The sequence below is a fragment of the Anomaloglossus baeobatrachus genome, chromosome 6 (assembly GCF_048569485.1).
Source record: "Anomaloglossus baeobatrachus isolate aAnoBae1 chromosome 6, aAnoBae1.hap1, whole genome shotgun sequence".
Taxonomy (NCBI): Eukaryota; Metazoa; Chordata; class Amphibia; order Anura; family Aromobatidae; genus Anomaloglossus; species Anomaloglossus baeobatrachus.
In genome coordinates, this window is record NC_134358.1 from 214,047,128 (window position 1) to 214,062,390 (window position 15,263).

Genomic DNA, 15,263 nt, shown 5'->3' on the forward strand with positions numbered 1-15,263 from the left:
ACTCGCCTGATTCAGTAACTGGTCTCGCAATCTCAGACATTGCTGAGCTGTGTGGGAAGGTGGACGTCCAAGAGAAGACTGAAGAGATTTACAGTTGGACTGCAAGCAGAGATTTCACATTGTGCTCTCCAGAAGAAACAAATAGAATATTTGTGCATAGGAGTGACACAGCACAAAACTGAATCGATTGTCAGAATCTGTGACGCTCAGGGACTTTTATAAGATATTTAATCCAATATTTTTTTTTTTTTCCACAAGTGACATTCTGAGTGCTACCATAATATCACCATACTGTCACAAGGAACCTGTCAGGTGACACATGGCGCTCAAACCCGGGCAACATGAATCCGGAGCCTGGCTATATAATTGCAGTCCGGTGTATTTTCTGAAACACTCAGGCCTTTCAGAGACAACAAACCTTTTTTTCCGGCCAGGTCTTCAGAGACTAGATCATTTCGGCTCATCCCGTGCTGCTAGAGGTGATTGACAGCTCTCCTCCTGGCGTGCTGAGATTTATGCCCACTGTTTGGGCAGCATGAATCGGATGATCATTTCCATTTAATGAATAACTACTGTAAATAAGAATAATTCCTATATATAAACCCCTTACTGTAAATAAGACATTTGCCTTGCAGAACTGTATAAGGCTGCGTGCCCACGATTAAGGTTCACAGCATTTTGGATGCAGCATGTTTCAGCTGTGTACAAAACGCTGCAATGTACATTACAAGCACAGTGGAAAGGATTTCTGGAAATCCCATGCGCACTGTGCGTGTACTGCCCACAGCGTAATCTGACCTGCGGTGCGGCTTTCCGAGCTTCAAACATGTCAAGTCTTTGCTGTGGAGACGCAGGCAGAAGAGAGAGACCGCAACTACCGTATTTTTCGGACTATAAGACGCACCCTGGTTTTAGAGGCGGAAAATGGGAAAATAAAACTTTAAGCAAAAAAATGTGGTCATGACACTGTTATGGGGCGAGGATCTGCTGCTGACACTGTTATGGGGGTAATGTCCCCAAATTCTCTGCTAAGGTACCCCATCCTGCTAATGATCCTCCTGCCTTGTATATGATCCTGCTCATATACCCCATCCTGCTCATATACCCCTATCCTGCTCATATACCAGCATAGTGCTCATATACTCCCATCCTGTTCATATACCCCATCCTGTTCATATACTCCCATCCTGTTCATATACCCCCATCCCCATCCATCCTGCTCATATTCCCCCATCCATCCTGCTCATATTCCTCCATCCATCCTGCTCATATCCCCCCATCCATCCTGCTCATATCCCCCCATCCATCCTGCTCATATACCCCCCATCCATCCTGCTCATATACCCCCCATCCATCCTGCTCATATACCCCCCATCCATCCTGCTCATATACCCCCCATCCATCCTGCTCATATACCCCCCATCCATCCTGCTCATATACTCCCATCCTGCTATATGCCCCCATCGTACTCATATACCATCCTAGTATATGGCCTGTATCCTATAGCACAGAGAAAAAAAATAAATGTTTATACTCACCTTTTCCTCACTCCCTCCAGCACCGATCATATCTTCCTCTCTGCGCCGCTGACCTGTGTGTGTGGAGCCGTTCTCCTGCAGCATCGCGATGTCTTCCTGTCTGTGCCGATCAGCTGACCAGCACAGATCAGCTGACTGACCGGCACAGACAGGAAGACATCGTGTGCTGCAGGGGGACGACTCCACACACGGGGACGGGTAAGTACACTGATTCACTGCACCCCGCGCTGAAGTGAATACAGCCGCACATGATCACTCCAGGCTGTAATTGCCAGGGGTGATCATGCGGACCGGCTCTTTACTATGCGCGCGTCCCCGCTCGTCCTCCTGCCCACCTGTCAGTGTCGGCTTCTGCGCTGAGAGATGGGCGGGAGGATGGGCGTGCATATGTAATGAGCGGGCCCATGTGGGTACAGCAGGCTGCTACAGCCTGCTCGTGCCCCCGATGACCCGCTCCACCCTCATTCCCGGCCGCAGCCCTATAGTCAGACCATAAGACGCACCCGCAACTTTCCCCCGATATTTTGGGGGGAAAAAGTGCGTCTTATGGTCCGAAAAATACGGTACTTGAGCCCAGATCGTGGGCACGAGCAGCTACGGTCTCCTGCAGAGAAGACTCGCGGCCCCACAGGACAGGAGTCACCGTGGCCAGGATGCAGCGAGTCCTAATCGTGTGCACATACCCTACGGGAACACAGTGCGCAAAAAAACATCTGCACAGGTGACCTCTTCCCATTCTAGTCATTCAGGGTCCAGTTGTGGTCATCTGCCAGGTTGTTTTCACCTGTCTGCTATGAAGCCACAACTTGTCTGCAGAGTTTCTTGCCCAGGCATCTTTGGCTACCAGCACCCACCTAGTTTTTTTTTTTTTTTCCAATCTATCTACATTTGCTGCTGATTTTTAGTTCTGTTCCTTTTTGCCATTGTTACTATATTTGATGTGTGGCATGATGCCCCCCAAATACTGTACTTTAGAAATAATGCTATCTTTACTGTAATTACAAAAAAAAATCATGCCGTAGACCACACCGCCAACAATAATCGTGCCAAACCTTCTGCCCAGGACAGCTTAGTGCCCCTGATCGTGCTGGGTTGTTCTGTTTTTTGTTTTTTTTTTATATTTTCTACCACAGTGTAATAGTACACTTCAGTGTCCCCAAACAGTCATTGTGTTCCGTTTAAAGGGAACCTGTCGTCATAAATTTTGCTTTAAACCTAAATGTTTCCCCCTCTGCAGCTCGTGGGCTGCATTCTAGCAAGGTTCCTGTACTTTTTGTGGCCCCTTTTAAACCAAATTAAATACTTTATAAACTTGTACCTTTTGCTATGTAAATTTTGTAAATCGTCCATGGGGCGGGCTCTCTGCTGACCGTTGCTGTTCCTCCAGCAGAATTACGCCGCCCCCAACGCTGAATTTCATATCTCAGGACGCCGCCCCTGGGCGCCCGTGGTCCCGCGCATGCACTGTGCGACTGTAGCGGGACCGTGCACTGTGTGCACGTGTGACCGCTGGTGACGTTTTGCGCAGGCACGAGGTTATGGGCGGCGCTGTGAGTGTCATCAGCAAGTGCCGCCCATAACCTCGTGACCGCACTTTCCCCTCTTCCTCCAGCGTTCTGCGCAAGCGCTTGCTGGCCAGATGACCCGACGTCACCTCTTTCCCATCTTGCCCTGCTGCAGGGTAAGATGGGAAGGAGGTGACGTCAGGTCATTTGGCCGGCGAGCGCTTGCGCAGAACGCTGGAGGCAGTGGGGAAAAGCGCGTCCACGAGATTATGGGCGGGCACTTGCGATGCAATCACAGCGCCGCCCATAATCTCGTGCTTGTGACACATGTCACCAGCGATCCTGGTGTGGGCGGCACCTTGGGCGCAGTGGGCGGCGTCCTGATGGATGAAATGGAGCGTGGGGGGACGGCGTCAATGTGCTGGAGGAACAGCAACGGTCACCAGAGAGCCCGCCCCCATGGACGATTTACAAAATTTACATAGCAAAAGGTACAAGTTTATAAAGTGTTAAATTTGGTTTAAAAGGGGCCACAAAAAGTACAGGAACCTTGGTAGAATGCAGCCCAGGAGCTGCAGAGGGGGAAACTTAGGTTTAAAGCAAAATTTCTGATGACAGGTTCCCTTTAACCCCTTTACGACCGCCGATACGCCTTTTAACGGCGGTAAATAAGGGTACTTTTTCCGATCCGCCGCTTTTTAACGGCGGTCGGAAAAAAGGGTCTAGCGCCCCCCAGAGTCAGAAAATTTCCGGGGTCTCAGCTGCCGGGGGTAGCTGAGACCCTGGAGATCATGATTCGGGCCGGTTTTTCCGGTCCCCAGTCACATGATGACCGGTATACACCGTATACCGATCATCAAGTTATAGTAAATGACCGCGCCGGTAAAAAATGATTTATCTCCCATCTGGCATGTTCAAACATGCCAGATGGGAGATAAATCTTTTTCCCGGTTCCCTCCGGTCCCCCGGTGTCCCCAAAGTGCCCCCCCCGACCCCCAACCCCCTCCCGAAAATCCAAGATGGCCGCGCGCACCGGCGATCACAGCAGCGCGCCGGCCGCATTTCCACTGTTCCTATGGTTTCTGTCGTATGTGCCATAACACATACGACAGAAACCTGCTCCCCAGGCCCTGCCGGGTCCCCCCCTACCCCCCCCCCCCTGGTGTCCCCCGGTGTCATACATACCGGAGTGCTGATCCCCCGCGGCCCCCTCCTCCGGCTCCTTCTCTGCAGCAGACTCCGGTCACATGTGCCGAGCAGATGACAGCTTCCTGTGTTCAGGACGCTGGCTGCTGCTGCACAGAGTCTGCAGCTGTGACCCGGGGAGAGTGGGTGCAGATTCTTTGCACCCACTCTCCTCAAATGGAGGGTCTGCCCTCCTAGAAAATGGGGGATACGTTCCCTGAACGTGTCCCCCATATTCTAGAAGGTCCAGAGGCGACGTGGGACATCCAAATGGATTATTGTGGATTTTTTTTTTTCTTTTCAATAAATTGGTCAATCAGGGAATGTTTTGGGGAGTGTTTTTTCAAATAAATTTTTTTTTGTTGTCAATTTTTTTTTTATTACTGTCAATTAGTTATGTCGGGTATCTGATAGACGCCGTGACATCACTAATTGCTGGGCTTGATGCCAGGTGACATTACACACCTGGTATCAACCCCATTCATTACCCCGTTAGCCAACGCACCAGGGCGCGGGATGAGCTGGGGCGAAGCGCCAGAATTGGCGCATCTAATGGATGCGCCACTTCTGGTGCGGCTGCGGCCTGCTATTTTTAGGCTGGGAAGAGTCCAATAACCGTGGCTCTTCCCATCCTGAAAATACCAGACCCCAGCTGTCAGCTTCACCTTGGCTGGTGATCTAATTTGGGGGGACCCCACGTTTGTTTTTTTTTTTTAATTATTTATTTATAAATAATTAAAAAAAAAAAACAGCTTGGGGAGCCCTCCAAATTGATCACCAGACAAGATGAAGCTGTCAGCTGTGGTTTGCAGGCTACAGCTGTCTGCTTTACCCTAGCTGGCTATCAAAAATAGGGGGGACCCCACGTCATTTATTTTAATTCTTTTTTTTTTTTTTGGGCTAAATACAAGGCTAGGCATCCTTTAGTGTCACATGAAAGGCACTAAAGGGCGCCAGCTTAGAATATGCAGGGGGGTGGGACGTTATATATGTTTGACATCTATCCATTCATCCATTGTAGCATTTTACGCTGTGTGCCCACAATCAGGGTTTGCAACATTTTGGGCGCAGAGTGTTTTCCCTGCGTCCATAACGCTGCGTTGTGCAGTAGAAGCACAGTGGCAGGATTTTTAGAAATCCCGTGCCCACTGTGTTTCTTTTCTCCGCAGCATAAATCGACCTGTGGCGCAGCTTCCCGAGCCTCAGGATGTCAATTTATGCTGCGGAGATGAGTGTTCTTTGCAGGTAGAATAGAACTAAAGTCCACAGCAGCCTGAACCCAAATCGTGGGCATGGGCAGCTGCGTTCTCCCGTGGACAACACTCACATTTCTGCAGGAGGCTGACACTGGGTACTAGACGCCGTGTCGCTGGATCATGGCCACATAGCCTAAAGGCCGCTTTACACACTGCGATATCGGTCCCGATATCGCTAGCGTGGGTACCCGCCCCCATCTGTTGTGCGACACGGGCAATCGCTGCCCATGCCGCACAACATCGCGCACATGCGTCACACATACTTACCTGCCCGGCGACGTCGCTGTGACCGGCAAACCGCCTCCTTTCTAAGGGGGCGGTCCGTGTGGCGTCACAGTGACGTCACTGAGCGGCCGCCCAATAGAAGCGGAGGGGCGGAGATGAGTGGCCGGAACATCCCGCCCACCTCCTTCCTTCCTCATAGCGGCCGGGAGGCAGGTAAGGGGAGCTTCCTCGTTCCTGCGGCGTCACACATAGCGATGTGTGCTGCCGCAGGAGCGACGAACTACATCGTTACTGCTGCAGTAACGATAATCGAGAATGGACCCCCATGTCACCGATGAGCGATTTTGCACGTTTTTGCAACGATGCAAAATCGCTCATCGGTGTCACACGCAGCAACATCGCTAATGCGGCCGGATGTGCGTCACCAATTCCGTGACCCTAACGACTCCGCATTAGCGATGTCGCAGCGTGTAAAGCCCCCTTAACAGTGAGAAATTTTTTGCTACAGCAACAGTTTTGTGAAGTACCTGTGGATTCAAAATGTTTACTATACTCCTGAATAAAATCCTTGAGGGGTCCAGTTTCCAAAATGAGGTCACTTGTGGGGGGTTTCTGATGTATAGGTGCCCAAGGGGCCCTGCTAATGTGACATGGTGCGCGCAATTTACTTCAACTTTTCCAAAATTCAAATGGTGCTCCTTCCATTCCAAGCCCTCCCATTTATCCAAACAAAGGTTTTTGGCCACATGTGTGGTATCCCTGCGCTCACAAGAAATTAGATAACAACCTGTGGGGTACACGTTTTGTTGTTGCCTCTTGAAAAAGTGAAAAATGTGTCGCTAAATCAACATTTTTGTGAAAAAAATGAAAATTTCAATATGGCAACCTAAGCTTATCAAATTCTGTGAAGTATTCGTGTATTCAAAATGCTCAATATACACCTAGATTAAAGCCTTGAGGGGTCTTATTTCCAGAATGGGGTCACTTGTGGGGGACCTCCACTGCTTAGGCACCTCAGGGGTTCTCCTAATGCAACATGGCGTCCGCTATTGATTCCAGCCAATTTTGCAGTCAAATTGCACTCCTTCTCTTCTGAGCCCTGTAGTGTGCCCAAACAGTTGATTTCCACCACATACAAGATATCAACAAACTCAGGAGAAATTGCGCAATAAATTTCATGGTGATTTTTTTCCTGTTACCCTTGTGAAAAAAAAAGCTACCTGGTTGAAGTAACAATTTTGTGGTAAAATTTTATTTTTTTATTTTCATGGCTCAACGTTATAAACTTATGTAAAGCACCTGGGGGTTCAGGGTACTCACCAAACATCAAGATAAATTCCTTGAGGGGCCTAGTTTCCAATATGGGGTCACTTGTGGTGTTTTTTTGCTGTTTATGTACCTTAGGGGTCCTCCAAATGCGACATGGTGCCCGCAATCTTTTTCAGCCAAATTTCCTTTCCAAAATTCAAATATTGCTCCTTCCGTTCCAAGCCCTCCCATTTCTCCAAACAAAGGTTTCAGACCACAAGTGAGGTATCACCGCGCTCATAAAAAAGTGGGTAACAAACATTGGGGTCACATTTTTGGAATTACCTCTTGAAAAAGTGAAAAAATTGATGCTAAAGCAACATTTTTGAGAAAAAAATGAAAATTTTCAATGTGACAACGTAACGTTATCAAAATCTGTGAAGTACCTGTGTATCCAAAATGCTCACTATACCCCTAGATAGAAGCCTTAAGGGGTCTAGTTTCCAAAATGGTGTCACTTGTAAGGGGTTTCTGCTGTTTAGGTACCTTGGCGGACATGTAAATGCAACATGGTGCCCGCAATCTATTTCAGCCAAATTTGCTTTCCAAAATTCAAATATTGCTCCTTCTGTTCCGAGCCCTCCCATTTGTCCAAACAAAGGTTTCTGACCACATGTGGGGTATTGGCGCGTTCATAAGAAAGTGGGTAACAAGTTTTGGGGTTCATTTTGTTGTGTTATTTCTTCTAAAAGTGAATAAATTTGGGGTAGAGCAACATTTTAGGTAAAATTTTATTTTTTGCTTTTTTTCATTCCACTTTGCTTTAGTTCCTGTGAAGCACCTGAAGGGTTAATAAACTTCTTGGATGTGGTTTTGAGTACTTTGAGGCGTGCTGTTTTGAGAATGGTGTCACTTTTAGGTTTTTTTCTGTCACTTAGGCCTCTCAAAGTCACTTCAAATGTGATGTGGTCCCTAAAAAAATGGTTTTGTGAATTTTGTTGAAAAAATGGGAAATTGCTGATGAACTTTGACCCCTTCTAACTTCCTAACCCCAAAACATTTTGTTTCAGAAATTGCGCTAATGTAAAGTAGACATGTGGGAAATGTTATTTATTAACTGTTTTGTGTGACATAACTCTCTGGGTTAAGGGCATAAAAATTAAAAGTTTGAAAATTGCAAAATTTTCAAAATTTTCATCAAATTTCCGATTTTTTCACAAATAAAAGCAAAAAATATCGTTCTAAATTTATAACTATCATGAAGTACAATATGTCACGAAAAAACAATGTCAGAATCACCGGGATCCGTTGAAGCGTTCCAGAGTTATGACCTCATAAAGTGACACTGGTCAGAATTGCAAAAAATGGCCTGGTCATTAAGTACAAAACTGGCTTCGTCCTTAAGGGGTTAAGCATCAGTGACCACACAAAAGATGCCATCTTCTTCTTGATTCACAACAGTAACCCTCCTTCTGATCCTAGTTTTCCTAATTTTCATGTGCCCCTAAAATGTAATCATAACCCATGTGTCCCTCTAAGCAGTAGTAATTCCCTCAGACCCCTGTCCTCCCACCCCTTAAAGGGAATCTTGTCACCAGGTTTTTGCTACCTCTTCTGAGAGCAGCATAATGTAGATACAGAGACCCTGATTCCAGCAGTGTCACTTACTGAGCTGTTTGCTGTCATTTTGATAAAATCAATGTTTTCTCAGCTGCAGATCTACCAGTTATACAGGGTTCAGGAATATGCTGGACTACCTGGCAACAGGTCAAATAGTCCTCTAATGATGACCTAGTGTGAATATATAATCAATATATTTTTCAAATTTTTTTTTTATTTTTTTTATTTTAAACTACACTAAGCAACCCAGTAAGGGAAACATCGCTGGAATGAGGATCTCTGCCCCTACATTATGCTGCTCTCAGATTAAGTGGCAAAAACCTAGTGACAGATTCTCTTTAACAGTAACTAATAACTCGCACTATTAAAGGGAACCTGTCACTAACTTATCTGCGGGGTGGTCCGATATATCTTGGTCTGATGGACATCGCTTCTCTCGGATCCAGTGCCACCTCTATCCTTTCGATCGCAGTCCTCATTCTTTCTTCGTGTGGATGAAGCGTCCTAAGGGTAAGTTCACACAGTGCGCTTTTCACGGCGTTTTTGCGCGTTTTTCGGGTGCGTTTTTGGCCTCAAAACGGCATGACTTTGCTTCCCCAGCAAAGTCTGAGTTTTCATTTTTGCTGTCCGCACACAACTTGTTTTTTAAGCTGCGTTTTTAAGCTTAAAAAAAAATGGACATGTCAATTCTTTCCTGCGTTTTTCCCTCATGCAATGCATTGGAAAAACACAGAGCTCAAAACGCACCAAATCGCGGTAAAACGCATGCGTTTTTTGCCGCGGGTGCGGTTTTAGCGGCCAAAAACGCAGCGTCAAAAAAACGCAGCGTGTGCACATAGCCTAAGTCTTCCACTCAGCACCCTCCATTGCGCTCTTGGGCACTTTGCTCTTCCCTACCGAGGGCAGTGCAAACTACTGTAATGCGCTGGCATTCTTTGATCTTTCCCTGCGTCTGCGCGTTACAGCACCGGACACAGTTTCTGATGGGCGTCACTGCTCTTATCGTACTGCCCTGAAGGCGAGTAGGAGACAGGCTCCCTTTAAGACCCTTCTGCCTTGAAAAAACATACAAAAACTTGTGGTTGCCAAACCTTGATCCCCTTACTAGTGCAGTGTCTGGAGCCTCTGCACAACAGTCTGCAGGTGACCTGCTTCGGCGATGCTAATGTTGTTGTGGTGGCCATTTGGTTGTCATCAAGTTATGTATACAATGGCTTCCTGCTCTAATACCTGTAGATAAAGTTCGGTGCTGCTTAGAAAACAGAGAAAACAAAGTTATTGGCCCCCTCTTTATTCTGTTATTGGCCTCAACTGATGTGGGGACACAAGCAGTTAAAAGTGTCACTCGCCTAGAATTTGTGCCTGGAAGCCTGGTGCAAATGATGCCCCTGTTAATAGTTCAAGAAAAGCCTTAGAAGACATATGAATGGGGGGGGGGGGTATAAAAAAAAAATCTGGATTAAGGTGTTTTGAGCCTACAAAGGTAAAGATTGTTATCCAGTCAGGCAAAATTATTTTGGAGTGGATGTGTGTTTTAATATGGCTGAAATATGCTCATTGCCTCTTCAGACTTGAAGTCTAGTGCCACCCATTGGAAGTAGAAATCCTAAAATTCAATATAGACTCTTTTTTAACGTACTTTACCATCTGACTTGAGATACTGGTTTGGCTTTTATCCTAATTTGCAAACATGATGTTTTGGGATGTTGCCCCTAGTCAGTGCAAAGTATGAGATCTGATTTGGCCAGGTGAGAGGTTTAAGGCCTTGTGCGCACTAGATGGAATTTGCCACGGGTTTCCTGCATATTTTGCTGCAGAAAATGTTCATAACATCTCTGCAGTGATTCACCAGCAAATCCTATGGGAAAAAAAAATGCTGTGCGCACTAGGCGGATTTTGACAGCTGCATGTTTTGCTGCAGGATTCCCGCAGCAAAAACAATTGCATGTCAATTCTTTTCCGCAGGTAGCTGTGGGACTGGCTACTGGAGGAATCTCCAGTAATACCAGGCCTGGCCGCGGTTACCTGCACTGAACTCCGGAGCTGTCACCTGAGCTCCGGAGTGCAGCGTAGACTAAACTGCGAGCGCCGAGTGATTGTTTCCCTGGCGATTGCAGTTTAGTTCAGGCTGGGCTGATCTCTGGAGCTCAGGTTACAGCTGTAGAGAGGCCGGGCTGCACTCCGGAGCTGTCACCGGAGATCAGCCCGGTGTGAACTAAACGGCAATCGCCGGGAAATCAATCACTCGGCGCTCGCAGTTTAGTCTAGGCTGCACTCAGGAGCTCAGGTGACAGCTCCGGAGTTCAGTACAAGTAACTGCGGCCAGGCCTGGTATTACTGGAGATTCCTCCAGTAGCCAGTCTGAGGCTGGCTGCGGCATTTCCGCAACAAATCCGCACAAAATCCGCAGCAAAGCGCATGCGGATTTCGGTGTGGTATTTTCCCGCAGGTGCGGAAATCTTACTGAGACTCCGGAATTTTCTTAAGTAAATTCCTTTTTCTAGTGCGCACAGGGCCTAAGGCCCTGTGCGCACTAGGCGTTTTTACCCGCGGTTTTGCTGCGGAAAATTCTTGAGAAATGTTTGAAATCTTTCTGCAGACATTTCCCAGCAAAACCTATGGGAAAAATAATAGCTGTGCGTACACTGCGTTTTTTTTCTCACGAAAATTCTTTGTGAAGACTTTCTTGAGAAAATTTGAGAAAATGTGCATGTCACTTCTTTTCCACAGGTACCTGCGGTATACCCCCGGTATTTCACTCCATTCACTGTAATGTAATCGCGAAATTCCGGGGGTATACCACAGGTAGCAAATGATGTGCGATATACCCCCGGTATAGCCGCGATTTACCTGCGGTAATGTTCATCGCTGCCTGCGGTTTTGCAGGAAGTGATGTCATTATCACAGAAGAGGAAGCGGAGCAGAGTAAACACAGACGTCACACTCCCTGGATGCCGCACAGAAGCACTTCCGTGTGACCTCCAGGTGCCCGTGCAGTCTGTGTCCCACTCCAGCCCCGCCGCTGCACGCACTGCAGTGTCAGTGTCTGCCCGCAGTGTCAGCAGCTTGTCACCCTGCAGCGCAGGCAGACACTGACACACAGCAGTGCGTGCAGCCGCGGGGATGACGGGCGCTGCTGTCAGGAGGTGAGATGAGATCATTACCTGCTGTGACGATCTCCTGCCGTCACCGCTGTCACTGCCGTCTATGCCCGCGGCCCGAGACTATCACTAGCGGTGACGTCACGGGCTCTCGCGATACTGCTGAAAACGCGGCGGGCATAGAAGGCAGTGACAGTGAAAGTAGTTTTTCGTTTGTGAACCCACCCCACTCACACCTATTGCCAATCCACATGATGCGTATATATAGCCTAGGTCTCAGCTTCCCATACACGGTAAGTTTTTTTTAACTGCATGAGAGGACACACACAAGCTAGGGACCCCAAAGTAGAGAAATACTTTGGTGTAGTGTTGGGGCTCTATTGCATTGATCAATTCAGTAGCTAAATTTCTCTTTATTCATATGTTCATGGCAGTAATGCAGATTCCATTTTCACATTTTCATTCTTACATATAGCTATTGGATTTTTCATGACAGTATTCACACAGCAGTTTCTGCTATTACATGTATTCCCCTTACATAGTCACTGGTGTGCATACCTTATCTCCATATAGCGCTGATGGCAGGACTGCAGGAGATCGTCACAGCAGGTAATGATCTCATCTAACCTCCTGATGGCAGCGGTCTGCATCCCCTGCAGTGACCTGGGCTGACCTATTGATGTTAGCTCAGGTCACTGCATTACTCTCCCAGCCAATGGGGAACCTTCTGTTCTTCATTGACTGGGACAGTAACTATGGTATGGATTGCCGTGGGACCCCCCCCTTCCCCCTTATTGGATTACGCCGGACCCGGATTTGATTGTTCTTGTCAATAAATTGGTGAAAGAGGGAATGTGGGGAGTGTTTTTTCAAATACATTTTTTTTGTTGTCTATTTTTTAATTCTTACTGACTGGGTTGGTGATGTCGGGTATCTGATAGACGCGTGACCTCAATAACCCCAGGGCTTGATGCCAGGTGACATTACACATCTAGCATCAACCCCATATATTATCCCGTTTGCCACCGCACTAGGGCAACGGGATGAGTTGGGGCGAAGCGCCAGGATTGGCACGTCTAGTGGATGCGATACTTCTGGGGTGGCTGCAGCCTGCTATTTTTAGGCTGGGGAGTGTCCAATAACAGTGGACCTCCCTAGTCTGAGAATATCAGACCCCAGCTGTCCGCTTTACCTTGGCTGGTGATCCAATTTGGGGGGACCCCACGTTTTTTGTTTTAAATTATTTAATGTAAAATAACAGCGTGGGGTGCCCTCTGTTTTGGATTAGCAGCCAAGGTGAAGCTGCCAGCTGTGGTCTGCAGGCTGCAGCCGTCTGCTTTACCCTAGCTGGCTACAAAAGATGGGGGGACCTCACGTCATTTTTTTTTTTTTTAAATTATTTATTTTTTGGCTAAATAGAAGGCTAGGTACCCTTTAGTGCCACATGAAAGTCAATAAAGGGTGCCAGCTTAGAATATGCAGGGGGGTGGAACATTATATAGGTCTTTCTCATCTATCTATTCATCTATCCATCTTTCCTTCTATCCATTATCTATATTATTTATTGCAAGTTAAGCATAAAAAAAACGCAGGGACCAACCTGCAGAAAAAACACAGAAAAATCGCGGCAAAAATGCATGCGTTTTTCACGCGGTTTTGGTGCGGTTTTTTGCCGCAGGTGCGGTAATCTTCAACTCCCAGAAGTTTCTCAAGAAATTTTCTTGAGAAAAATCACTTTTCTAGTGCGCACATAGCCTTAGCATTTAGATACAGCTGAAAAACATGGTTGTATTTGTAAAATGTCAGAGTGCTGTAAAGCAACAAAAGAATCCGTACGTTCCTTACTGATACCTGCTCCACGTCTATCACTTCCCAAGTGCCCTGATAGTCTCCTCGTCTTTCTTTTACAGTTATGTCCCCAACATAGATATTGACCAACTGTGCCTCATAACAACCAAAGTGGAGAGGGATCAGTAGGAGCATATGCTTCTATTGTTTGACAATCTTTAAACTGGTTTAAAAATATTTTCCTACCTGAACTACCCTTTTTTCCAGTTCTGTTACCCTCACATTTAATGGTGACTGCTTTACCACTGTTAGGCTATGTACGCACGTTGCGTAATTGCATGCGTCCTGCGTCCCCAGCATAATCTATGAAGATTATGCAGGAGACGTGCGCACGTGGCGTATTAGAGCGCAGCGCTTTGGCTGCTGCCCGAAGTGCGCGTTCTAAGAAGTGACATGTCACTTCTTTCCTGCGCTCTGCATGCAGCTCCCGCTCTGTCTATGGGAGGGGCTGCAGTCAGAGCGCATGAAATCGGGTTTTTTTTTTTGGTTTTTTTTTTTTCATTACGGACTGTTTCTGCAGCGATGTAAAGCGCACGTGTGCTGTTCAAATCGCTGCAGAAATTTCTGCCGGGACAGTACACAACGTGCGCACATAGCCTTACAGTGAAGAAAATAGGCCAAAACTGTAAGAAAAAGTAAATAGTGAATGGGGAAGGGTGGGATGAAGCTCTCGGGTAGGCAAAGGTGACCCAATGGAGGACAATCTGAAGCACAACTAAGGTGGGAACAAGGCCTATGCCAGCAGGGAGCAACATGAGGGGTATGCAGTAACAAGAAGGAGCGATCATGGTGCATAAACAGGTGGAAATGATGTTTGTTTGTTTTTCCTCTTTTTCTGTTTAGTGCTGCCAAAATGTTCCAAACACCTGTCACTAATCTTGAGAAAATAAGGAAGGCACGAAAGAGGGTGAAGCAGTTGTTGCTTCAGATTGGTCTAGAAACCTGCAGAGATGCTTTCGAGGTAAGAAATCTACCATCTGTCTGTATGGCTGCTGAACCCATAGAGCTCCCCTTCCAGAAATGTATGTATGTAGGACGCTCAAGTGTGATGTGTTCATTATTTCATGTTCGAAAGTTCCAAAAAGTCAGTTTACGTTTCTAGCTTGCTTTGTTGTGAAGGAAACATGGTAGGTATAACAAGCACCAATGTGCTGGAACCAAATGATCTGGTATAACGGTAGAATAGCAATGATGACCTGCTATAATCTCACGCTGCGCATAGGTCCTGAGGAAATACAGAAGTATCTGAAAAATGACTTCCTGTTTATGGCCATTCCGTCAATTTTAGTAACCAATAGCACCTTGTGTTCATTAAGCTTGAAGCGGTTTTCCCACGAACAAAGTTGATTTTAATTTAATAGATGTTTTAATTATGTATACAATTAGATATGTTTAAAAAAAAAATAAATTTCTTGTGCTGAGATTGTGTCCCTGCTATGTACTGTGTAATGGCTGTGTCTGGCCGTACAGGCACATGGTCTGATCATACCACATCTCCTGGGCAGGGGAAGATGCAAAAGAGTGTACAGATGGAACAGCATGGGATCGTATCCGATTTATTTTTGTGAGGTAAAGCCTGTTTATAAAAAAAAAAAAATGTTAGCTCATAGAATAATTTGCGACTTTGCGATTCCAAGCTGTAATGCGTATATATATATAATATATATATATATATATATATATATATATATATATATATATACATACATACATACATACATACATACATACATACAT

The 15,263-nt window shown here is 46.4% G+C and overlaps 1 protein-coding gene across 3 annotated transcripts in view; it reads left to right on the forward strand.

Annotated features, from left to right (window-relative positions):
- ADNP2 (ADNP homeobox 2) overlaps positions 1–15,263 on the forward strand; it is a 45,549-nt gene that overhangs the window by 7,904 nt on the left and 22,382 nt on the right. For all 3 annotated transcript variants that reach the window (XM_075314671.1, XM_075314670.1, XM_075314672.1), the window contains exon 2: positions 14,370–14,487. In XM_075314671.1, the coding sequence (XP_075170786.1) occupies positions 14,380–14,487 (108 nt within the window). In that variant the 5' untranslated portion in view covers positions 14,370–14,379. The remainder of the gene's footprint in view (positions 1–14,369; positions 14,488–15,263) is intronic.